The 23,498-nt window shown below is 64.7% G+C and overlaps 9 protein-coding genes across 9 annotated transcripts in view; 5 read left to right on the top strand and 4 right to left on the bottom strand.

Annotated features, from left to right (window-relative positions):
* Positions 1-2,374, bottom strand: part of PFL1_02870 (uncharacterized protein) — a gene marked incomplete at both ends in the record, with an annotated part of 3,404 nt that extends 1,030 nt beyond the window's left edge. The window contains one exon of the mRNA XM_007880383.1: positions 80-2,374. Coding sequence (XP_007878574.1) covers positions 80-2,374 — 2,295 coding nt within the window. The remainder of the gene's footprint in view (positions 1-79) is intronic.
* A 515-nt stretch (positions 2,375-2,889) lies between these two features.
* Positions 2,890-3,689, top strand: PFL1_02871 (uncharacterized protein; the record flags this gene model as incomplete). Its single annotated transcript, XM_007880384.1, has 5 exons — positions 2,890-2,929; positions 3,045-3,115; positions 3,216-3,340; positions 3,447-3,507; positions 3,624-3,689. The coding sequence occupies 5 exons, from the start codon at positions 2,890-2,892 to the stop codon at positions 3,687-3,689; spliced, it is 363 nt and encodes a 120-aa protein (XP_007878575.1).
* An 812-nt stretch (positions 3,690-4,501) lies between these two features.
* Positions 4,502-6,900, top strand: PFL1_02872 (uncharacterized protein; the record flags this gene model as incomplete). The annotated part of the gene is made up of 5 exons (XM_007880385.1): positions 4,502-4,739; positions 4,836-5,265; positions 5,373-5,834; positions 5,944-6,613; positions 6,712-6,900. The coding sequence occupies 5 exons, from the start codon at positions 4,502-4,504 to the stop codon at positions 6,898-6,900; spliced, it is 1,989 nt and encodes a 662-aa protein (XP_007878576.1).
* A 497-nt stretch (positions 6,901-7,397) lies between these two features.
* PFL1_02873 (uncharacterized protein) lies at positions 7,398-8,497 on the bottom strand (the record flags this gene model as incomplete). Its single annotated transcript, XM_007880386.1, has 2 exons — positions 7,398-8,288; positions 8,435-8,497. The coding sequence occupies 2 exons, from the start codon at positions 8,495-8,497 to the stop codon at positions 7,398-7,400; spliced, it is 954 nt and encodes a 317-aa protein (XP_007878577.1).
* A 905-nt stretch (positions 8,498-9,402) lies between these two features.
* PFL1_02874 (uncharacterized protein) lies at positions 9,403-11,771 on the top strand (the record flags this gene model as incomplete). The annotated part of the gene is made up of 6 exons (XM_007880387.1): positions 9,403-9,416; positions 9,802-10,009; positions 10,191-10,293; positions 10,458-10,868; positions 10,975-11,093; positions 11,226-11,771. 6 exons carry the CDS (start codon positions 9,403-9,405, stop codon positions 11,769-11,771), a joined length of 1,401 nt encoding a protein of 466 aa, XP_007878578.1.
* Positions 11,772-12,418: 647 nt separating this feature from the next.
* On the top strand, positions 12,419-13,549 carry PFL1_02875 (uncharacterized protein; the record flags this gene model as incomplete). The annotated part of the gene is made up of 5 exons (XM_007880388.1): positions 12,419-12,529; positions 12,648-12,661; positions 12,753-12,820; positions 12,926-13,277; positions 13,390-13,549. The coding sequence occupies 5 exons, from the start codon at positions 12,419-12,421 to the stop codon at positions 13,547-13,549; spliced, it is 705 nt and encodes a 234-aa protein (XP_007878579.1).
* A 104-nt stretch (positions 13,550-13,653) lies between these two features.
* On the bottom strand, positions 13,654-19,433 carry PFL1_02876 (uncharacterized protein; the record flags this gene model as incomplete). Its single annotated transcript, XM_007880389.1, has 2 exons — positions 13,654-15,286; positions 15,400-19,433. The coding sequence occupies 2 exons, from the start codon at positions 19,431-19,433 to the stop codon at positions 13,654-13,656; spliced, it is 5,667 nt and encodes a 1,888-aa protein (XP_007878580.1).
* Positions 19,434-21,145: 1,712 nt separating this feature from the next.
* PFL1_02877 (uncharacterized protein) lies at positions 21,146-22,171 on the top strand (the record flags this gene model as incomplete). The annotated part of the gene is made up of 3 exons (XM_007880390.1): positions 21,146-21,171; positions 21,701-21,855; positions 21,972-22,171. The coding sequence occupies 3 exons, from the start codon at positions 21,146-21,148 to the stop codon at positions 22,169-22,171; spliced, it is 381 nt and encodes a 126-aa protein (XP_007878581.1).
* Positions 22,172-22,485: 314 nt separating this feature from the next.
* PFL1_02878 (uncharacterized protein) lies at positions 22,486-23,433 on the bottom strand (the record flags this gene model as incomplete). The annotated part of the gene is made up of 1 exon (XM_007880391.1): positions 22,486-23,433. One exon carries the CDS (start codon positions 23,431-23,433, stop codon positions 22,486-22,488), a length of 948 nt encoding a protein of 315 aa, XP_007878582.1.
* Positions 23,434-23,498: the final 65 nt, after the last annotated feature.

The raw sequence follows: 23,498 nt of genomic DNA on the forward strand, positions 1-23,498 counted from the left end.
CGTCGCCGAATCCCTCGGACCCCTCGCCGCCCAGGGTGCTGCCGTAGGGCTGCAGCTGCTCGAGGAAGCGCCACAGCACCGTCTCGTGGTCGCGCGTCCCCGCCGCGCCCGTCGTGTCGGCGCGCAACGTTTGGTGGTTGTCGCCGCGCGCCAGGATGCGGTCGGAGCAGATGCGGTGCAGCGCATTGAGCGGCAGCGCATCCAGCTGCCACGCCACGGCCACTGTGCGGATGCGCGGGATGGCGGGCGGAGCGGCCGATGCCTCGTCCTCGCCGCCGCCCTTGCCCTTTTTCTTCTTCGACGGCGGCTTGACGACCTGGTTAGGATCGCTGCGCTTCTGCATCAGCTCAATGAGCTCGTCGCGCTGCTGGAAGAGGTGGTTGTTCTTGTCGGCAAAGACGACGTCGTGCGCCTGGAGCTCCTTGTCGACGCTGGCGAGGAAGCCCTTCTTGCCCTTGAAGTCGTCGCTCTGCACGTGCGCGAACCCGAACAGCTCCGACAGCGCCACGGCGAGCACCGTCTTGCCGCAGCCGGGCACGGCGATGGGCGTGATGAGCGTCTTGGTAAACGGCCGCGTGTCCTCTGCCGCTGCTGCTTCGACGGCCGCCCCGTTGCTCCCGTCGCCCCCGCCCCCGCCCAGCGCGGCGAGCTTCTGCTGCCCCTCTGCCGCCTTGAGGTAGTCAAGGAACGTGTTGCGCAGCGCGATGATGCCCTTGCCCTCGCCGAACGTGGCAAACAGGTCCGGCCGCGCCTTTACGCCGTTGGCGCCGTACAGCCGGTCGTAGCACCACTGGATGAAGATGAGCGTCTCGGGCCGCTTGGACCTCGCCTGCGGCGGTTCCGGCGGCGCGATGCCCGCCTGGATGGCCGCTGCCCGCTGCTTGGCCTCGGCTTCGCGCTTCTCGCGCTCGAGCTTCTTCTTCTCCCTCTTGAGCTGGCTCTTGCTCACCTTGGCCTCGCCGGTGTCGGCGTCGGCGTCGGCGTCGGCTGCTGCAGAGGACGTCGCCTCGGTGGTGGCCGGTTCGGCGGGGGAGGAGATGGGCTCGTCGACGGTGGCCGGCCCTGTTGCACCCGGGATGGTGTTTGCGCCGCTCCCGCCCCCACCGCGGGCGTGGACCGTCTTCTCCCACGCTGCCTTCTGCGAGAGCATCTTGCGCGTCAGCTCGCGCCAGTCGCGGTACATGAGGTAGGGCTCGTCGAACTTGACCTTGTAGAACCACGTCTGGCCCGGCGCGTACGGAGGCGACACGGGCGCGCGCGTCGAGCCCGCCGAGCTCGATTCGGCCTCGGTGGACGCGCCGCCCGACGACTGGCCGGCCGGGTCGGTGGACGGCATGCGGGTGCGGATGACGAAGCCCTCGATCGGCTCGCCCTCCCAGGATCCGGACATGCCGATGCGATCCGTCAGCTCGTGGAGCTCGGCGAGCGAGGCGACCTCGATGTAGCGCGTGGGGATAAAGCCCCACTCCCGCGCAAAGGCGTCGACCTCGTCCATGGGCCGCGTGCGGAACGTGGCCGAGTTGGCATTGAGGCCGTGGAGGTGCAGTCCCGACTTCTCCGCCGGGTACTCGAGCACGTGCTCTTCGAAGCTGTCGTCGCACAGCTCAAAGACGGCCGTCTCGTTGCGCTGCCACAGCTCGCGGGCGAGCTGCTCGCGCGTCTTTGCGGCGCGGGCGAGGTGGACGTCGAGCCACTCCTCGCCCTTTTGGGCGTGGGTGACGGCGACGCCGTCGAGGGCGCCGGTCGAGTGCTTTGACGTGACGACGAGCTGGTGATCGGACAGGGCGGCGATGAAGATGATGCAGCCGTTTTCCTTGAAGGTGAGGATATAGGGCGGGACGGTGTAGGCACGGATGGCCTCTGGCCTTGTCCAGGGCATCTCTGCCAGGTTGAAGAACTTGTCGTAGCCGCGCACGGCCACCCTGTGCTGGACGCTGCCATCGCGGGTGAGGAGCCTCTCGGTAAAGAGGCCGCGAGCGAGGGTGGGCAGGTCGGAGCCCGTTGTGCTGCTCTTGCGGTAGGCGAACTCGCTCGTCTTCCACGAGAGGAGGTGGTGCTGCTCGTCGCGCGGGCCCTGTACGCGGTGTCCGGTGGAGCGGATCAAGGGTTTGGGCCTCTTCCTGGCGGCGTCGAGGGCCTCTACGAGGCGGGTGGCCGAAGCGACCTCGGCGGCCTTGCTGGCGTTGCCCCCCATGTGCTGCGAGGTCCCTGTGGGGCGCTGGGAGCTGTCGTTGCAGTCGCCGTCGTCGTAGTCGTCGTCGTCGTCGAGAGAGAGGCAGGCAAAGGCCGAGGACGGCGAGTTGGGCACCTTTGGCACGGGCTCGCCCAGCTCGTCGGCGGAGTCGGGTGGTGCGTGCGTGGCCGCCGCCTGCATTTCGGATCGGGTTCCGCCGCGGCGAAGAGGGGTGTCGAATGCGTGTGTGCGATGACGATCGGATGGCAAAGGCGACGATGGTCGTCGGTAGTGGCAGCAGGTGCTAAGTTAGAGCGGGTGAGAGGGTGGGTGAGTGAGCGAGCGAGGCCCACCAGACGACCCCGTTCTGGATTTTGCCTCGTAAAAATCGCCGTCATTTTGGGCGCAGCTGGCCAGGCCCACCCGCGCCTTTCCTCCACCTCTTGCTTCGTTCGGCGCCACGCTGCGCTGTTGCTTTCTTCTTTCTGGCCGGGCTGCCTCTGTCCGGCAGTCATCCGAAACGCGGGTCTCGGGCAGCGGGCCGCTCCCAGGCTCACGGCCCCGCCGACCTCTCGGAATGGCCGGCCAAATTGCGGGGCTGGAGCGGCTGCTCCGATGGCGGCGGCACCCTTCTACGCCCACCCACCCGCACCTCCCCATATCACCACCACCCGTCGTCCCTCTCTGCGCCGCTCGCACATACACCCTGGCCCAGCATGGAGGCAATCGTCGCAGAGTTCCAAAAGCTCCAGAACAGTGAGCACGCCGCGTCCACGGCTCACCAGCACGCTCGCAGGCAGACCCGCACGGGCGCTGATCCAACTCTCTCTCTCTCCCTCTCTCTCGGCCCGCTCCCTCGTCGACCCAACAGCATTCCAGACCACGGTCGAGGCAAGGCAGCGGCTCGACTCGCAGCTGTCAGAGAACCTCCAAGTGAAAAAGGTGAGCCCCTGCGCGCGCTCGAATGCCATTGCTGTCGAACTCGCCGGCTGAGTTGCATGGACGCGGCATCTCGTCGCTGCTCTCACCTCGCCGTCCACAGGAGTTCGACTCGCTATCGTCGTCAAACCAGATCTACAAGCTCATTGGTCCTGTGCTGGTCAAGCAGGACCAGACAGAGGCAAAGAGCAACGTCGACAAGCGCATCGAGTTTATCAAGTCCGAAATGTGAGCCCCGGCCGTGCCCAGGAAGATGTTTGAGGCGTCCAGAGAGCCCAGCTGACTCCCCTACCGCTGGCATCTTCCTGATCGATTATCTCCTCGCTCGCCACAGCGAGCGGGTCGAGAAGCAGCTGCAGGACCTCAACGACAAGATGGAGAAGAAGAAGGTCGAGGTGCGTGTCCCGACGCTGCTCGCGACTCAGGCCGCGAGTGTTTGCCCCGCTGACCCCGTCCCTTTGCTCTCCGTCCGTCCCCCTCGACTACACCGCCTCCTTCTCCGCCTTCTCAGATCGTTGCACTGCAGACGAAAGCACAAGAAGCCCAGGCTGGCTCCGGTCCTGCGATTGCGGCATAGGTCCGGTCGGAGACGTCGCTGAGCGAGCAAATGCAGAAGATCGCCCACTGAAAACGCCCGGTCTGAATTGCAGGCCATGACTGTGGAGCTCGACGCCTGCCAGAGGTGGCAGGGAAAAGGGAGGAGCGCCTGGTCGTTACGACGATGGCAAGCTCATAGAGAGAGAGAGAGAGTCTTCGAGTGTGACTATAGCGAGAGAGCCCTCTGTGGCAGCGGAGGCAGCGCATGTAACTAGACGCAGATGCGCGGAAGTCGGGTGTGCGCCTTGCTTGAGCCAAAAAATGGCGGCGCGCCAGGTGTTGGTCCCTGGCTGGCTGGCCCCGCTGCGGAGCCAGGGCCAGCACGGCGCGGCATGCGTGGCCCGTGGGTCCGCCAGGACAGGCCAGGCCAGGCCAGCCCAGCCAAGACACTTCCGCAGGACCCTAGCCTGGCTCGGACCGCTCAATAACTGTGGCCAGGACGGCGTTTTCCACCCCACCACCACCACCATCATCACCCCCCGCCAACGCCGCCACAGCCTCTACCACTGCACTCTAGTCTCTTGCAACATCACGAGAGTGCTACCGCTCGACTCAGCGCACCCCGCCGCTTCTGCGCCCACCATTTGCCTGCTCAGCTCCACCGGGCTGGACCTGTCGACTGGCCCTCGAGCATCACACCCGCACGCTTCTAGACTCACCGAGGCTTCACGAAGGTGAGGCTCAACGGCAACACCGCCATTGCCCGACGTAAATATTCCCCCACTCGCTCTCAACATCGTCAGCCCTGCCCGCGTGCTGCGAAGCTTTGCCACTTGGCTCCAGTGACTGAGGATGGAGGCGCCGACGACGAGCCGTGCCGCCGACAGGAAGAAGAGGTCGAGGTCGGCCTTCAAAGACGACGAAGGCGGGGAGGCAGAGCAGCAGCACCAGGAGAGTCTCGCAGCGGATTCGGGGTCCGCCGCTGCCAAGTCCGCGGCTCGCGACGACGATGGCCTGCCAGCAGTCACTCGTCAACGTTCGGCCTCTTCAGACAGGCCTGCGAGGAAGAACAAGAAGAGGAAGGCGAATGGTGAGTAGGGAACGACTCTGAACCCGCGAGCCGATGTGCCGGGAGACCAGCGATACTGACTTTCTCTTCTCGATGCACCGCATTCATGCACTGCAGTCGGAGCAGAGGTGATCGACGTCAGTCCAGAAGCGACACCGATGGCCGATGGCGCTGCTGAAGCAGAGGTTGAGCAGACCGCAGAAGCTGGCCCGTCCTCCTCATCACAAACCGCCAGCGACGCCAGAGACGACGGACTCGCTGGCGACAAGGGAAAGACAAAGGCGCCGGGCGCCGTGGCAGAGGAGGGTCCGGATACCGAGCAAGCATCGACGCAACCTGCGGCAGCATCGCCCTCTGCAGCGGCAGCAGCAGTGACCGCTTCGATCTCGACGGGCGATCCCCAGGAGCTGCAGCACGAGGTTGAGCGACTGCGAAAGGAGCTCTCGACCAAGAACGAGCTCATCGAGACGCAGCGCTCGACCATCAAACACATCTATCACCAGTGCACCTGCACCATTTGCCTCGAGCTCGTGTGGAGACCCTTCATGTGAGTTTTTGCGTCGGCTGGCATTTGCACCTTGATCCTCTTGTCATCGACATCTGGAGCTCACCTGCTCTGTCTCACTCTCGTCTGGCACCTCACCTCCCGCGCAGACTGGCGCCGTGCGGCCACACCTTCTGCGTCGTCTGCCTGATGTCGTGGTTCACCAAGCCGCTCGACAAGGAAGGCGACCTGCCGCCGGGCCTCAATGCCGAGGAGCGAGCAAGAGAGGAGCAGCGACGGACGCAGAGGCGCAAAAAGACCTGCCCGGCGTGCAGGACGGAGCTGGCGTGCCCGCCGGTCGAGATCTGGCTGGTCAAGGGCATGCTGGAGAAGCTCGACTCGGCAGCCAGGACCGTCGGCACCTCGGACTGCGGCCTGCCGGACGACACGCTGAGCTCGCTCGAGATCGCAAAGGCGAGGGGCGAGGATCTGCCCGCCGGGCCCAAGCTGTGGGAGGACATCTTCGACGGGCGTGGACCGAGAAGGATCCTCTACGACGAGGGCGATGGCGTCAGGCGGTGCGGAGAGTGCGCCAGTGAGATCTGGGAGGGTGTGTGCTCCAACCCGGACTGGTGAGTTTGTGCATCTGACACGGCGGGTCGGCCTCGAGCATGTCAGGCAGTCGCTGAACCTCGACAACCTTTCCCCTCTTCCGACTCCCTTCCGACTCTCTGCTGACAGCGGCATCGAGTACTCGGACATGTCCGACGACGAGTACGGCTCAGACCTCTTGCTGCCCTCGGACGACATCCACGGCCACTTTGGCGGCTACTACGGCGGCGAAGCCAACGGCCGCCGCCACCGCTCGCCGGGGTCCGACGGCTCGCGGTCCCGGGACAGCCAGTTCAGCGACAGCGAGGATGACATGCGCTCCTTTATCGAGGACGACCTCGACGAGGACGGCAGGAGGCACGCCGACGACGGCGATGACGACGACGAGGAAGATGATGGGTTCATCGACGGTCCCAGGCGGATCTACAGGCAGGCCGAGGCGATCGAGATCTCGGACGACGAGGACGAGGACGACGCCAGCACGGATACGGACGACGACGGGGCCGGCAGAAGACGGCGGCGACGACGATTCCGGAGCGAGAGCACGATGACGGGCTCATCGCGTGGCAGTGGACGCGAGGACGCTGCCGATGATGCCATCGAAGTGAGCTCGAACAGCGACGTCAGTCACGGATACGACGACGACGAAGACGGGGCGCACGACCACCTGAGGGGACGTAGGGGGCGCGGTGCCGCCGGCGGGAGGCTCATGGACAGTGACGAGGAGTCGAGTGGGGGCGAAAGCCGCCGCAGCGACCACGATCGCGCGGAGAACGACGATGATGGCGACGAAGACATGGTATGTGCCTCTTTTCCGTTGCGATACCGCTCGACAAGCCAAGCTCAAACCTCGACACACACTGACGCCTCTGTCTCATCCTGCCTCCTTGCCTGAAGTCGTCGATCCAGGGCGGCAGCTTTGCCGGCTCCGATCGAGGCGAAGGAAGCTTCGAGACCGCCGACGGTTCTCACAGCAGCGGCAGCGGCGGCAGCAGCGATGGCGACAGCGACGGCGACGGCGAGAGACGCTCCGCCAGGACGGGCGGGAGCCGTCGCATCATCGACAGCGACGACGACGACTACTAGCTCCGTCCGCGATTGATCCATGCCACGCCGAGCACGCAGCTTTCTGTCAGCACCGCCCGCTCTTTGCCCGTCGACAACGCTCGATGCACCCTCGACGCGCCAACCCGATGCCACTGGGTCTCGAGCTGCGTCGACATATTTGTAACAACACTCAGCAAGCCAACAAGGCAGCCAGGCAGGCAGCCCGACCCCTGATCACAGCGCCCTTCGCCATTCGTGTACGAGTCATCGCGAGCTCGTCAGAGTCGCTCTGCATGCAACATTGCTGCCTTCGCGAAGGTGAGACCAGGAGGCAGTGACTGCGGGGATTGCGGTGGTAGTACAAAGAGGGGGAGGCGGAGTGTCCATGCCGGTTCATCTACGAGCAGCGGGGTTTTGGTGGGGGAGCTGGCGGACAGGGTAGGGAGGGGCAGGGGCAAGGGGACTAGGGCGAGCGAGGAACCGACCTCGGCCACTGCGGGCGCGTGCACAGGATGCGCGGCCCCATGGCCGGCCGCCTAGAGGAGCGTCTCGCCCATGGCGGCGCGGACGAGGGAGCAGCCGACGGCGATGGTCTGCTGAGCGTCCCTGTCCTCGAGGAGTGACGGGTTGACCTCCATAAGATCGACGGCGACGAGGCAGCCCGTCTCGTAGAGGGCCTCGCAGATGTAGTGGCCCTCGCGGAAGGTGAGTCCGCCGCGGACCGGGGTGCCCGTCGAGGGGGCGACGGTGGGGTCGAGGGCGTCGACGTCAAACGACAGGTGGACGGGACGGTCGCGGCGGCTCGAGTTGCCGTTGACGTGGTCGAGGGCCATTTCGACGACCTTGCCGATGCCGTACTTGTCGACGTGGTGCATGCTGAACGCCTTGATGTTGTTGTCGCGCAGGATCTTGCGCTCGCCCGCATCAATGTCGCGGAGGCCGATGTAGACGAGGCTGTCGGACCGAAGCAGCGGCTTGGCGGGCACCCACGAGTTGAACGGCTCGACGTCGGTCCCCGGCAGGCCGAGGAGGAACGAGACGGGGCAGCCGTGCAGGTTGCCCGTCTCGGTCGTCTCTGGCGTGTTGATGTCGGCGTGGGCGTCGATCCAGATCAGCGCCGCGTCCGAGTGGACGCGCAGCGATCCAGACACGGTGCCGAGCGCGAGGCTGTGGTCGCCGCCGAGGGTGAGGGGCAGGTGGCCGGCGCGGGCGTGCTTCTCGACGGTATCCGCCACCGCCTTGGTGACGGCCGAGACGAGGCGGGGCTGCTTCATGACGCCGATGTCGGCATCGCTGGTGATTGTCTTTCCGATCTCTTCAAACTTCTGATGCCCGTTGAACTCGACCTTCCACCCGAGCTCCTCGAGCTGCTTGGGCAGGCCGGCCGAGACGAGGGCGTGCGGGCCCGTGTCGACGCCGGTGCGGCGCTGTTCGAGGGCGAGGCGGGAGGGGCAGGTCGTGGAGCGAGAGGGTCAGTCCACCGAGATCGTCTCCCAGACTGCTCGCCATAGACGCTCTCTCCCACACCACTGTCCCCATCTCTATGCGCAGCAGTGCCTCGTCTCTCACTCACCTGACCGCCGCTAAAGGGGCAACCGACGATGGCCACCGTCTTTTCCTTAAGGAAGCGTCCCATGGTGATACTGTGGCGAATGGCAGCGGACTCGTTGCTGGTCGGATAGAGTGGCGACGGAAGGGATGAGCCTGGATCGAAAGACGGCGAGTGGGGCAGCGATGGTGGTGGTGGTGGTGGGCGGCGGAGACAAGTGACGACGCTGGCAGGCTTTAAGAAGAAGGGCCGGGCCAGCCGATAAGACGACTTTTCGGCGGCGAGACGTGCGCAGGAGCAGGACCCAGCGCCAAGGTGGCCGGGGATCGTCAGGGTCGAGGGGGAAGGACGGCGGGCAACTAGACCGCGAATCAGGCCGGCAAATGGCCCACATGCTCCACACGCCCTGCTCCAGCCCTTCCTCGCTCGGCGTCCAAGCCGCCCATCCTTTGCTCTGTGAGAGGACCTCCCGTAGCCCCGAGCCCACGCGATTGTGCGCCAAGAGGGAAGAGCTACATAGATAGGCCACCAATGGCAACATGCCGCGGGTGGCGCTGCTTGCACGCCGACGGCCTGGCCCGGGCTCAGTAGTCGGGGTCGACGGCGGCGGCGCGGCGCATACCTGACCGGCCCATGCCGGCTCGGGACCATCCGAATTTATCGGGCCGCTTCATCCATCGGGAGGGCCTGGTCAGGCCCCGCGGCTTTCGCACGAGATTTCCCCCCCCGGCCTCGATCACTCCAGCATCGCGTCTCGCGAAGCCCCCAGAGGCCGGGGCGCGCAGATGTCGGTCGCCCGCCCGTCCCACACAACGGCAGCCCATCCACAGAGAGGCACCCTGCAGCTGCGTCTGCTTTTGACATCTCGACTTGCTTGCTTGCCACCACCACCAACATCGACTCGGCCCTCTTCGACGTTCATCAGCCGACACTTCTCAGCTCCACGACTTTCAGTGCTACCCCTTGTTTCACCGACCCATACACATCCCACCATGGACAACGAGGAGTAAGTCATCGCCGCACGCTCCTCCACCACGGACTGGCCCTTGCCAAGCCGCCGCTCTCCGCTTCGACCCCTGGCCTCGCTCCGGCTCCATCCGTCGGATCAAGCTCCTTCGGCTGCCCCTCGCTGCTGCTGCCGTTGCTGCCGTTGCTGTCGGCCGCTACCGCCCAGCACCTCGCCTCGAACGAAGATGCTGCTCCTGTCGGCTCATATCCGTCAAGCAACGCGCGCAAGCTCGCCCCGCCGCTCCGCCCCGACGACGATCTCGGGCCCCTTCGATCCAGGCTAGGCTATAGAAACACCCCACTGACCCTTGAACACCTCCCAACCTCCGCCGTAAACGCGATCCCTTCCGGCTTGATCCTCGCCATCGCCCTCTTTTCGCCAGTCTTATCGACTACGAGGAGGAGGTCGCCGTTGCCCCGACCACGGCCACCAACGGTGCCGCTGCCACCGGCGCCGACGCCGCCACCGCCGATGCGGAAAAGGACAAAAAGGCAAGCATCTTTTCTTCTCAGCTTCCATCCACGCGTCCCGTCCGCTCCATCGCGTCGCTGCGACGGTCCGACCCGGCATCGCTTTCGGCAACGATCCGTGTCGAGCGGAGCGGCCCGACCCGCTGCGCGCTGGAACGCGACGCGGCGCCGGATGCACAAGCCGATTTCGCACTTCGCCCATGAAACGACGCCTCGCCCTCGTCGCACACCTTACTCATCCCCTCATTCGCTCCCCGACTTCGCCCGCCCACGATCCGCGAACCACCTTCGGCCGTTGCAGGGTTCCTACGTCGGAATCCACTCGACGGGTTTCCGTGACTTCTTGCTCAAGCCCGAGCTGCTCCGTGCCATCAGCGACCTTGGTTTCGAGCACCCTTCCGAAGGTGAGTGTCGGAAGACTGGGCCGGAGCACGACGCTCGACGCGTTATCCGCCGCCGCGATGGCGTCGGCAATAGATGCCGGCCGTACCTTCAGCACCATCATCCCTGCTCACCATCGCTCGCGCGTCTGTGCTTTGCTCATTCTTGCGCTCCGCGCCGCCCACAGTCCAGCAAGAATGCATTCCCCAGTCGATCCTGGGCATGGATGTCCTCTGCCAGGCCAAGTCCGGTATGGGCAAGACAGCCGTCTTTGTCCTGGCCACGCTCCAGCAGATTGAGCCCGTCGATGGCGAGGTCTCGGTGCTGGTCCTCTGCCACACCCGTGAGCTGGCCTACCAGATCCGCAACGAGTACGCCCGCTTCACCAAGTACATGCCCGACGTCCGCACCGCCGTCATCTACGGCGGCACCCCGGTCGCCGAGAACCAGGCCCTGCTCAAGGACAAGGCAAAGTGCCCGCACATTATCGTCGGCACGCCCGGACGATTGAACGCCCTCGTCCGCGACAAGTCGCTCAAGGTCAGCGGCGTCAAGCACTTTGTCATTGACGAGTGCGACAAGATCATCGAGCAGATGGGTACGTGCTGCCGTGCGCTGCGCTCAGGCTGAGCGCTCACTTCGCCGGAGGGGCTTCCCAGTCTAAACCACCTCTCCTTTCTGCTTTATTTTGTCCTTATCCACAGACATGCGACGAGACGTTCAGGACATCTTCCGGTCGACGCCGCACCACAAGCAGGTGATGATGTTCTCGGCCACCCTGTCCAAGGAGGTCCGACCCACTTGCAAGAAGTTCATGCAGAACGTGAGTTCCCCCTCGTTGCTCCCGCGTTGCTCCCAGCGTGGCCCTCCGCTGAAGCCTGACTTTGGGCACGGGTACTGACGCGCATCACGTCGCTGGCATCTCGTCGTGACCCTCCCCCTCCCACACCTGCAGCCGCTCGAGATCTACGTCGACGACGAGACCAAGCTGACGCTGCACGGCCTGCAGCAGCACTACGTGCAGCTCGAGGAGTCGGCCAAGAACCGCAAGCTCAACGACCTGCTCGACTCGCTCGAGTTCAACCAGGTCATTATTTTCGTCAAGTCGATTGCGCGGGCCAACGAGCTCGACAAGCTGCTGCGGGAGTGCAACTTCCCCTCGATTTGCATCCACGGCGGCCTGGCGCAGGACGAGCGCATCAACCGCTACCAGCAGTTCAAGAACTTTGAGAAGCGCATCCTCGTCTCGACCGACATCTTTGGCCGAGGCATCGACGTCGAGCGGGTCAATGTGTCGATTTCCTACGACACGCCCGCCGACGCCGACTCGTACCTCCACCGTGTCGGACGTGCGGGCCGTTTCGGCACAAAGGGCCTGGCCATCATGTTTGTCTCGAGCGAGGCCGACAGCGAGGTGCTCAAGCAGATCCAGAGCCGGTTCGAGGTCGCCGTGCCCGAGCTGCCCGACACCATCGAGGCCAGCTCCTACATGAACGCCTGATCCCCCCCGCTCCCTCCCTCTGCCTCGTCCATTCCTGTTGTAGTATGCCACATATCGCCACCCGCCCGCCCACCTCTTTCCCACCCTTTCATCCTACGATTCTCTCTTCTTGGTCCCCAGAAAAAAAACAAGAACATGCCGCCGTGCTGCCGTGCCTATCCTGAATCTCGCTTGCTTGTCCCGCCTTGGCCTCGTCCAAGGTCCTCTGCCAGCGTTGCCCATCCTGGCCCGTGTCCGCTGCCCCATTCTTTCAACGACGACCTCTCCCAAAAGCAGCCTCGACCATCACATCGCTTGCGCCGCCTGCCCCCGCGTCCTATTAAGACCGAGTCCCGCTTCCAAGGCCCAATCAGACACCGGCCACCGCCCGGCCGGGCAAGGAGCGCGGCGTAGAAGATGGGTCGCGCGTGCCAGCCACCGTCCCTCCAAGCGCGGAACTCGGGGAGCATCGCTTGGCATTTTTTTTGGGTGGGCGTGCGGGTCCAGGCCCGGCCAGGCCCAGCCAGCCGGAGGAGCACCCTTGCATGCGAAGCTTCTCAACGCCGGTGCCACTTCGACCACCACCTCCTCGTCCCCACCCCCCAGGACCCGCTCTTGTACCCTCCCTCACTCAGGCCGCCTCGTACTCTGACCTATCGCTAGAGAAGATGTCGAGTCTCGAGGCAACGGACAACGAGCAGTTTTCGACGCGCGATTACTGGGATCGGCGGTATACCGACCTCAAGGAGGGCGAGGATACGTTTGATTGGTTCAAGACGGTACGTCCTCGTCGGCCCCTGTCCCTCCACCTCTCCATCATTGCTGCGCCGGAAGGAAACGAAGGTTGAGCTGATCTCCTGGCTCGTTTGCCTGCTGTGCGCGCGTCGGTTTGAACAGTACGATGACCTCAAGTGAGTTGGAGGAACCCGCAGAGACGAGGGAGAAGGGTGGTGAGGCCATTGACCGACTGGGTAACCTGCCACCTCCCAACCTTGACGGTAGACCGATCTTTGACGAGCTGATCCCTTCCAAGGAAGCGCGGATCTTGATGCTGGGATGCGGGAATAGCAGTGAGTCCTTGGCCTCCCCTCCTGAACGGACTCCAGTGGATCCATGACACAGTCGCACCAACCCTGCTTTCCTTCCTCGCCTCCCCCTCGCTTCACCGCCCTCAGCACTGAGCGGCGACATGTACGCATCAGGGTACGAGAGGATAACGAACCTCGACTACTCGGCGCCCCTAATCGAGAGCATGAAGCGCAAACACGATGCGCGCGGACAGACACGCATGAAGTGGCTCGTCATGGACGTCACACAGATGACGAGCGACGACAACCCCGCAGCGCTCTGCTCCACCCACGAGCACGACGAGGAGGAGAAGGAGGGAAGGGGAAAGGGGGAGGGGACGTGGGATGTGGCCATCGACAAGGGCACCATGGACGCCTTTATGGCGGAAAAGGGGAGCGTTTGGGACCCCAGTCCGCGCGTACGCGCCTTGGTCAAGGGCGAAGTCGACGGTGTACTCAGGTAACGTACCCTTCCCTCCTTCCTCTTCGATCCCTCCTGCTCCTCGACCCCTCGTCTCTAACCCGATCTCGTCCCTTCCCCCTGCCCCGCCCCCGCCCCCGCATCTTTGTAGACTGCTCAAACCAGGCGGTCTCTTCATCTACCTCACCTTCGGACAACCCCACTTCCGCCGCCCGCTCCTCGAACGGCCAGACGAGTGGGACATCGAGGTCAAGACGATTGGCGACATGTTTCATTACTACCTCTACGTCTGTCGGAAGCGGAGCGTCTAGGCCGCCCCCGGCTCCGCCATCTATCTGCTCGTCGCGGGGAGCGACGACGCGCATAATACCAGTCACAGTCCGGCCTAGGTTGCCAAGACCCCGGCGATCATCATCTACCGTGTCGACGAGCCGCTACCGCCGCTCCCACCACCACCGCCGCCGGCCCGCTTGCGGATCTCGGTGGCAATGGCGGTGACGACGCGGTTCTCGGCGTGCGAGCGTGTCCTCGTCACTCGGCTCGCGCGCGGGCTCTTCCAGTCGCGGTCCTGCCGGCTCTTGGCCAGCTGCTTGACCTTTTCCCGCGCCATCTGGTGCGACGCCTCGGCGTTGGGCAGCAGCGACAGCGCAGTCGGTCGGACCAGCCCCGACGAGCCCGAGTTGCTCCGTCGGATCGTGATTGAGCCCTTGCCGCTGTCGACGGCAGAGGCCGTCGTCGTCGCAGTCTTCGTGTTTGTCGTTGTTGTCGTCGCCGGCGTGGGTCGTGTGTCGATGACGCGGCCGACGTTCTGAGTGCTGCGGCCCGAAGCTGTGCTGGCGCTGGTGCTGTCGTCGTATCGGGGGGCGAGGAACGAGGTCGAGGTGCGCTTCTCCCGGATCGAGCGGCTAGCGGCTTGCAGGTCGGCGGCCGAGATGCTAGGCTTTCGGTTGAGAGTTGTGGCACGCTGAGTCGGCGGCGACGAGGTCCGGGGCTTCGCGCTCACTCCGTCGACCTTCTGCCGCTGCTGCTGTGGCTGCTCTGACGGCGGCGGCGGCGGCGGCGATGGCGGCGATGGCGGCTGATCAATCGAGACGGGAGCGGCCGACTGCGCCGCCATTTGCATCTCCTTGCCACCGCCAGACATCTCTACTGGCGAGCTGGCACGACCTCCAAACTGCCGGATGGGCGTGTGTCGGCGCGCCTTGGCCTTCTTGAGAGCTGGAATGCGCGAAGCCGAGCTCGACGTTGATCCTCGGCTGGCGTCGCCGGTGGTTGCAGCGGATGCCGCCATCGACTTCATTGCCGATGCTGCCGCGGCCTTGCCTGCAGAGGCATCGCTCGTCGACGCCGAGGTGGAACCAGGCGAGGCGCCGAGTCCAAAAAAGCTGCCGCTCATCCGCGACAAGAGGCGTGTGGTGCGAGCGACCACGCTGGGCGTCGACGTGGTGCCGTCAGAACCCTGGTCTGTCTTTGCGGGCGTCTGCACCTGCCTGGGCAACGCCGTCGCGTCGGTGGGAGCGGCGGCAGCTGGCTCGTTCGAGGAGGCCACTCCAACGCCGGCTTCCTGGGCCTTGCTTGTCCTTGCTGAGAGCTGCTGCAAGGACGGGTAGAGACCATCTCGCTTTGCCTGCTCCTGCACCCTTTTGAGCGCCGGCATCGGCGTGCTGTGCATTCCGAGTCGGTAGGGCGTCCCGAACGAGACCCGCCCAGCGCGGCGACCTTCCTTTGGCCTCAGCCCCGTCGCTGAGCTGTTCGCTTGGCCCCTCATATCGCCATGTCCGTCGCGGCTGGCCTGGATGCGGGTCGTCATGCCGGTGAGCGACCAGTCGAGGTCCTCGGTGGCGATGGAGTCGTTGCCATTGCCGTTGCCGCCGTTGCCGGCACGACCCAAGCCGAGCGCGAGGAGAGGGGCGTTGCTGCTCAGGTCACCTCGGGCGGACTGGTCGAGCAGCGAGACGTGCTCGGCCGTCACCCTGCCAGGATGCTTGGACTCGAGCTTGCGGAGGTACTTGCGCTGCAGCGCCGGTATGCGGAAGCGGATCTTGGAACTGGTGCGCATCAACGGCAGGTGCAGCAAGGGGGAGCGATCGCGTCTGCGTTAGCCTTGAACGACTCCGTGTCACGGCAGTGGCGACCACGACGATGCATGCAAGCCACTCACCTCGCCCATTCAGCCCTTCTGTCGTTCTCGGCGACTCCACGCTGGTCGAGGAAGTCGCCAGCAAGCTCATGAGCATCGACCGAGAGCAGCGCCTGGATCTGCAGCGCAACCTTGTCGACATCGACAATCTGCGTGTGAGAGACATCCTCGATGCCGCTCCTCGACAGATCAGCCCTGAGGATGGCCCTGGCGCTCGCCTTGACGCGCGCAGCGAAGAACTTGTCGAGGCTGACCCAATCGCTCCTGCCCCAGACGGTCGGCTCGACCTGCGCTACCATCGATCGATCGCTGGCCGTAGGGACCTGAACAGTCTCTCGAACGACTGACGCAGGTTCGGGTCGGAAGCCGCCGGGAAGGAAGGGCGTGGCCGGCGAAGCGATCGTGGCAGCCGCCTTGGCGCCGCTCATCGGCGTACGCAGTTGAGTGGCCTCATCCTCGGGCGCAAGTAGCCCTCGCACACTGAAACCATCGTCGCTGCTGGCCTCGGTGTGGGCGTCTTGACGTGCGATGTTGATCTCGGCGTCCATGAGGATCTGCGGCAGCGTGAGGCTCCCGGCGTCGACGTATGATGCCGAGACGTCTGACCTGTCCGCGCGGCCACTCTTCTGACCGGCGGCGATCCTCTCGGCTTCCTGCAGGATGCGAACGACCTGCTGCACCTTGAGCCTCTCCTGGGGATCCATGTCGTCGGGCAAATGGGCGCCATGCCTCGACGATGGTTCTCCAAGAGCCTCTCCTCGCAACGCTTCGCCTTCCTCATCGCCCTGGATCCAGCCCTCGTCGACGTACTGGTGATAGAGCTTGAGGATGGCCGTGGCTCGAGCGGCGGCATGCGGGTCCAGGCTGGAGATCTCGACGATGGGCGTGGTCGTCTGCTGCGAAAGTCGCAGGAAGCGGCTGTACGCCGAGGCTGAAGAGGCGTCGACGCTCATCGAGGCGTTTGCGCCAAACGAACGAGCCCGCATCGATCGGGACGCATCGGCCGCTGCTCGGACGTCGTCCTGGTGAATAAGCTGGAGCGTGTGGATCGGCAGAGATCGGTCCTCGTCCTTGCCCTGTGAGACGGCCCGCTGCTTGCCGTGAAGAATGCTGGACCCGTCCGCCGTGACGATGTCGAGAATCTCGAAGCCATCGGACGAGCTTTGGCTTTCGTGATCGTCGATGGGTAGCTCCGGAGTGCGGTCGCGCGTGCTGCTGCCGGCCAGGATCTCGACTTCCTCGGCATCCGCCGAGTCGAGCCGAGCCGCCATCTCGTCGCTGCTGTCGACGTCCTCGTCGATCCTTGAGCTGTCGGCCTCTGAAGACTGATTGCCGGTCGTGCCGCTGCGCCCGCTTTCATCGCTGTCCTGACCAAGGGCCCCTGCACTCCGCGAATCCTGCTCCCGCCCGTCATCGTCGTTGTTGTTGTTGTCGTCGTCGTCATTGTCGCTGCCGCCGTCCTCCCTCTCCTCTTCTTCATTGCCTCCGCTTTGGATGCGAGCATCCTGGTCTCGATTGTAGGCTTGCCCAACGAACTCCATGTCGCTGTCCCTATCGCGTTCGCCGGCACCGTAGACGGCGTTGTTCGTCTCGTCACGGCTGTAGTCCGCCATCGTCCGGGGCGTGCTGGCATCTCCTTCACCTTCACCGGCACGCGCTCCCTCGGCGCCAGAGAGGCTGCCGCTAGCGTCGGAGTCATCGCCTTGTTCGATGGCGACGTCATCTGCGACCTCTGGCGCTGCAGCTAAGCTCTCATCCGCAGCGGCGCGGTCGACGTCCAGGTATCCCCCGGCGCTGGACTCGTCAGAGCTGAGCGGACCATCGTCGTGGAACTGGCCAAATATGACGTCTTCGTGGCCAGGATCATGAGCCGATGTTGGCAACTCATGCGAGGTCTCTGCAGACGATCCGTCCGCTTCGCGCTCCAGGCTCACGTCAAAGGACGTCTCTGGTGCATCATCGAGGCGAGGGTCGCCTGCGTCGAACGAGGTCGTCGCCGGGTGGCTACTCTGTTGTGGCGTATCTGTGACGCCGTCGATCTCGATTTGGTTGCCCGCTGACGGTGTAGCAGCCACAGAGCTCGGAAGAGGGATCTCGGCGGGCAGCTTCGAGGCCATCCTTGCTCCGGGCAAAGGCGTCGACGTCAGCATCTGAGCGGAAGAGGTCGTTTTCGGGCGGGACGCGTTGGTCTGCGAGATGCGGCTGGCGTCTTCAAAGACCAAAGGCTCGTAGTCGTTGTAGCCATCGTCCTCGTCGTCATCCTCGCCGGAATCGCCGCCCTCCTCCAGGCCCTCTGGGATGGCGAAGGTCGAGTCGTGCAGCTGACCGTGCTTCTGCGAGGCCCGGATGCCGCTCGCCGTCACGCTCGGAGAGGCGAAGCCGCTGCGTCCGTAGGAGACCGACGCGTTATAGCGTGCAGAGAAGTCCGGCTCGGGACCGACGAGGAGGAGCGGGTCCTCGCTAGGGCTGTCGGGCATGGCCGGATGTTCGCTGATGTACTCGCCGACGTTGGAGGGCGGGGCCGAGATCCTCCGTGATCTGCCAGTCTTGGTCTTGATACGGAGGTTGGACGTGGACGCTGACGAAGACGCCCGCCTTCGAGCGGGCCCAGGCTGTTTCTTCCGCGAAATGGTGCTCGTGGACGACTGGGAAGACGATGACTTGATGCTCTGGCTCGACAAATCGGCCGCGCTGTTATCAGCGGCGGCGGGAGGTGCTACGTTGGCCAAGGGTCTCGATGAGGATCGGCTCCTCGCTCTGCCGGCGGGAGTCGAAAGGCTCTCTTGCGATTCGGGCTTCGGCGTCTTGCTCTTTGCGCGCGCAGAGCCCTGCCTCTGCCGCTGCGGCGGCTCAGGCTGCTGGATGTAAATGGTCCTGACCGGACTATTCGCGATGCGGTCCCAGCCCTTTTCGCGCGCTTCACGGAGGAAAGAAGCCTCGGGGCCGTTGCGCCTGGTGACCCTGACGATCTCGACGTCGGAGTCGCCGTCCTCGTCGTCCTCCTCTAGCGCAGTCGATGGGTCGTCACGGTAGGCGGCGCCGGACACGATCCGACCCTTACCCTTTCCCTTGGATTTGGCGTTGGCTGCGCGACCCGAAGACGGCGGTAGCCTTGTGGCACCAGCGATCAAGGCAGAGGCCTGAACAGGATCGAGCCGGGAAGCATTGGCCAGGGGCTCGTCCGAGTCGAGTTCCGAGTCAGACTGAGCGTTGATGCTGCCGCTGGCGACACCGGGTACGAGCTGCGAAGTCCTCGTGTTCTTGCGGGCCCGCGGGTTGGGCGAGTTCTTAAAGATGGATTCGGCTTGGAGAGAGGTGCTGTGGTCGCGCATGCGGGCCATGACGGGCGTCTCGACCAGGTCTCTGGTCCTCTTGTTGTGCGGGCTGGCGGCTCTCCTCGGTCGTGCAGGAGTCGAGGTGAGGGTCCCTGGAGTGAGGCTGTGGGACGAAGGGGGCTGGACCATGCGTTTGTGCGGAGACTGCGTGCGTGATCTCGGCTTGAGAGGGGTGGGTGAGGTCGGGTGGGGCGGCCGGTGTTCCGACTGGTCGAGCTGGGACGAGGAGAGCGCCGACATGCCGGATGCCGGAGGCGTCATGAGGCCGCCCTCTGCCTCGATGGCGGCGTTGGGTGCGGATGCGGAGGGAGAAGGACGCGCGGAAATGGAGCGGGAGCGGGATCGCGAAACGCGACCTGGATCGTGCGGCACCACGACGCTGACTTGTGTTCCACGCGTGTTGTGCTTGGCCGCAGACGCTGCGTGCAAGGAGGACGCAGCGTCGCGTCGCTGGTTGCTGGCCGCAAGCGGATGGAGCGCCTGCCGCGTTGGCGCCCGGCTGCCCGTGGGATGCGAGGGCAGGGGGGATAAGGCTGATATGTCTGGGAGGTGGATGTCGTAGAGCTGGGCCGAGGTGGGCAGCGGCGAGAGTCCGCCCGACTGGAGCATGGATGCGCTGATGTAGGCGGAAGCGTCGTGGGCCGGAGTGGCGTTTTCGTCGTTGCGCAAGCGCTCGAGGCCCGCAAGAGCCTTTGCGGATCGCTGCGCCGCGTGAGCCATCTTTGGGGTGCCGAGACGGAGGGCAGCCGCTGGCTCCACGGTGGAGGGACGGCTGCGCGAAGCACGGCCGGTGCTATGATGGTGGTGGCGGTGGTGTGATTGCGGCGAGATCGGTTGGCGTTGGCGATGGTGGTGGCGGTGGTGTGATTGCGGCGAGATCGCTTGGCGTTGGCGATGGTGGTGGTGCTGGTGGTGGTGGTGGTTTGTCGGGTGCTGCTGCTGTTGTCGGTGATTTGGTGGTGACGGCGATGGTGGTCGTGGCGGTGGTTCTGGATGGTGGTCAGAAGTGGAGCGTGGCCAGCTAGTTGGAAGACTTCATGTTGCGCGATGAGGCGACGAGGATGCTGCGCATACGTGGGGCAACGATGGTCCACAGGTGAGAGAGGTGAGGCGGACAAGGACCGAGGCACCGAGATGGCCCGCGTGCCACCACCGCCTCTCTTGTGTGGGTGAACCCTATTTGCTGTCCGCCCCGCCCCGCCTCGCCTGTTGGTCTCTGCCAAAAGGCGTCACCGGCCCCTCTCCTGTGGCACCGCATCCGCACATCAGAGGCCAGGCCCGACCCAGCTAGCGCAGCCAGCCCAGCCCAAAAAAGGCAACGCGCAGCCCGCGAGCCCATCACGTGCCGCGCAACCTGGCCGACTGACCCATCGCCGACTTCCGCCCTCTTATCGCAGCAGCCGCAGCCGCACCCAACCAGGCAATGCGGTCGAGCGTCTCATCATCGGGATCAAGGACAACGAGGCATGCCTGTCCCCGGGTACATGCCTGACTAACAAGAGCCTGGCTGCGATAGAGGGCGAGGTGTCCGTCCCGGCGGCCGGGCTGGGGAATGCTCTGCAACAGCACGACGAGGCAAACCAAGCATGTTGCTCAGGCAGCCGATCCGGTGGCCCGCCGATGACGACCTGACGTCTGTGGATCGGTCGCAGCTGCCCGATACCTTTGTCGATAAGCTCGACTCGCGCGGGTGGAGGCATGGCCCGGACCCGAAAATGTCGAAAATGGCAAGGCCGCGGTCTGCCCTGCGGCAAGGCAGCCAGGCGAGCGAGCGAGCGGCCGGCGTGGGAATTTTCTCACCAGAGCGTGATCGACAGAGTGACGGGCACAGGCTGGCACGGGGCTGGCAGGGCTGGCAGGGCAGGCCCACCCAACCGCTGCGAGAGCCCTCGACGCTGGCGGGGCCGGCAGGCAACACGGCCGCAGGACCCGCGCTTGCCAGCGTCCGGCGGTGGTGCGCCAGGCAGACCGGTCAAGGCTCGAGCGCCTACACCACCTCTCCTCCTTCCGATCCATCAACTCTTTCCACCCCCATCAAGAAGTAAGCATCGCCGCCCCACCCCAACCCCTACGCCCTACCCTGCCTTCGCCACGCCGACCCGACACAGCGGAGCCATGCCCGCGGCAATATTCTTGACGACACACGCTCCAGCAGCTGCCAGAGCATCGACGACCTTTCTTGCGGTGCCACGACAGGGCTCCAAATGTCATTCGCGTCTTCGGTGACCGAAAGGCGGAGAAGACACGGTCATGAGATAACGGATCCTCTGTCTGGCGCCAATGGAGGTCGCTGATCTGTCGTCCGGATCGTCGCTGAGGGCAGGCCCGCTGAGGCGACGGGCGAACCCCACTCCGCCTCGACATCAGACCAGATCCGATCTGACCTCGTATCTGCTCCGACTCTTCATCTTGTCCATCTACAGCTATACAAGATGACCAAGAAGAGGAGAAACGGCGGGTAAGTGTTCCATCTCTCGCTGCGGAACAGGAACAGCAGTCAGCCAGCCAGCCAGCCAGTCAGCCGCCTTCAGCGAGTGGCGAGTGACCTCTGCTACGCAAGACAGCACCAACGAACTGCTACGTCGATGGTCGCCCTGCTCCGATCAGCGTTCGCTCTCTCGATCAACCTCGACATCGATACCCTCGACTTTGGGCCGGCTCCTCTTCACCTGTCATCCCGCCTTGTCCGACCTGCTCGAAGTTAAATCCGGCTCCGCAGCTAGCCATTCGTTGGCCGCATGTCTACGACGACATGCTCGGATCTGGCCTTCTCGACTTCACGAAGACGCTGCTGAATTGCCGATCTGTCGATAACGGGCGGACTCGTTCGCGATCTACGACGCCTTCGACCGCGTCGACTAGCGACTGGCTGATTGCTGCTGCTGCTGCTGTCCGCTGCGATCACAACATATCCATCCCCTGCCCGCTCATCTCTGACGCTCCTACGCTTCCGCACCGCACTCTACACCTGACTTCCCTGACCACAGCCGCAACAAGCACGGACGTGGCCACGTCGCCTTTGTGCGCTGCTCCAACTGCTCGCGTGCCGTCCCCAAGGACAAGGCCATCAAGCGATTCACCGTCCGCAACATTGTTGAGGCCGCCGCTGTCCGTGACCTGTCCGAGGCCTCGGTCTACCAGGGTGAGTTGCTGCCGGTTGTCGAGTTCCATCGATGCCAGCGCAGAGGAGGAGTTGCGATCTGACCACTCCCTGGACGTTGCTCTCCCTTGCCTGGCCTTCTCCTCGACCCTCTGCAGAGTACGTCCTCCCCAAGCTCTACATCAAGATCGCATACTGCGTCTCGTGCGCCATCCACGCCCACGTCGTCCGTGTCCGATCGCGTGAGGGCCGCAGGAACCGTGCCCCGCCGCCGCGCGTCCGCTACAACAAGGACGGCAAGAAGGTCAACCCGGCCGTCGCCCAGGTCCAGGGCGCCGGTGCCGCTGCCCGCTCCTAAGCCGCTCCCGCTCGCTTGTAGTAAATCCTGAACGCACCTAAGCACCTACGCACGCACACACCCAAAAATGCAATCTTGCAGCCTCGCGAGGTCGCCATGCCTTGACAAAGCACGATGGGCCAATCAGCTCGTGCTGCCCGTGTATCTCCTCGGCGTCTGTTCGCGATGTCCCTCTCGTCCCACCGCTCGCTGGCGGAGGCAGCTGACTGCGATCGACGTGCTGGCCCGAAGGCTCAGTGAGTCACACTGACAATTCCCGGTCCTGAGAGGATTCAGATGGCTACGGATTGCTGTGCTGGAACCTGCCTCCCTGCCTACCAAGGCGTTGATGGGCCGGCCATCGAGGTGAGCATGTCAACGCTGGCTCTGGTCGCCTGACGAGTCTGGTCGTGAAGAAAGGCGAGGGTGTGTCTGAAGCGCACGACGACGTAGGCGTGCAGCGCGAGGGCGAGGATCCACGCGGTGCAGATGGCGAGCAGGCCGAAGCCGTACGCGTCCTTCCACTCGACCCTCGCCCCGCGCGCATCCCAGTCTTGAGGCGTCGTGGGATCGGTAAAGGTGAGGGTGGCGAGGAAGACGGCCGCGGCGCTGCAGATGATCTCCGTGTAGCCCAGCAGGTAGTAGGCCAGGTCTCGACCTCCCCCTCCCTCCCCTGCTGCCGAGGAGGGAGAGGGGAACGCGGTAAAGCTGTGCGAAGACAGGGCGGACTGGATCTTGAGGTCCGACACCGCCGGCGCCGTCGTCATCGTCGTTGGTCGTCTCGTCGTGCCCTCGTACTTGCTCCTCGCGGCATCGTAGCGCGAGACACCGACGTTGGGGGGATGCGAGGATGTGGCGACAGGCGGGAGGGTGGGGAGCGAGGAGACGGCGACGGTAGCAGTGACCTTGTGGCAACTGACGCTCCCCGTCAGACCCGTGAGGGTGGTCAGGGCGCCGCGGAAGTAGACGGTCCAGCTCGCATCGATCCAGCGTAGGCGTGGGACGACGAGGAGGACCAGGATGGCGATCAGGCAGAATACACCGCCGACGTGTCCCACGAGGAGGATGAGCGCCTTGGACGTCGCGCCGATATCGGCACCGGCACCCGCTTCGTTGCCTTCGACAATTGTCGCGCCTGCCGTATCGGCTCTCGGGCGCGTCCTCGCCCCGCTGAAACTCTGCTTGCGCTGTGGGATAGACGGTCCGCCGCGTCCGTCTTGATCGCCCGTATCGAAGTCTGTCGAGAGCCGAGTGTAGTGTCGAATGGCTAGGGGTCCGGGCATTCTCCTGTCGCTTCTCGAGAGCTGCAGCAGACAGCGTGGCGGCGCGAGGGGCGGCAAGAGGGTGT

This window comes from Pseudozyma flocculosa, assembly GCF_000417875.1.
Source record: "Pseudozyma flocculosa PF-1 unplaced genomic scaffold scaffold00008, whole genome shotgun sequence".
Lineage (NCBI taxonomy): Eukaryota > Fungi > Basidiomycota > Ustilaginomycetes > Ustilaginales > Ustilaginaceae > Pseudozyma > Pseudozyma flocculosa.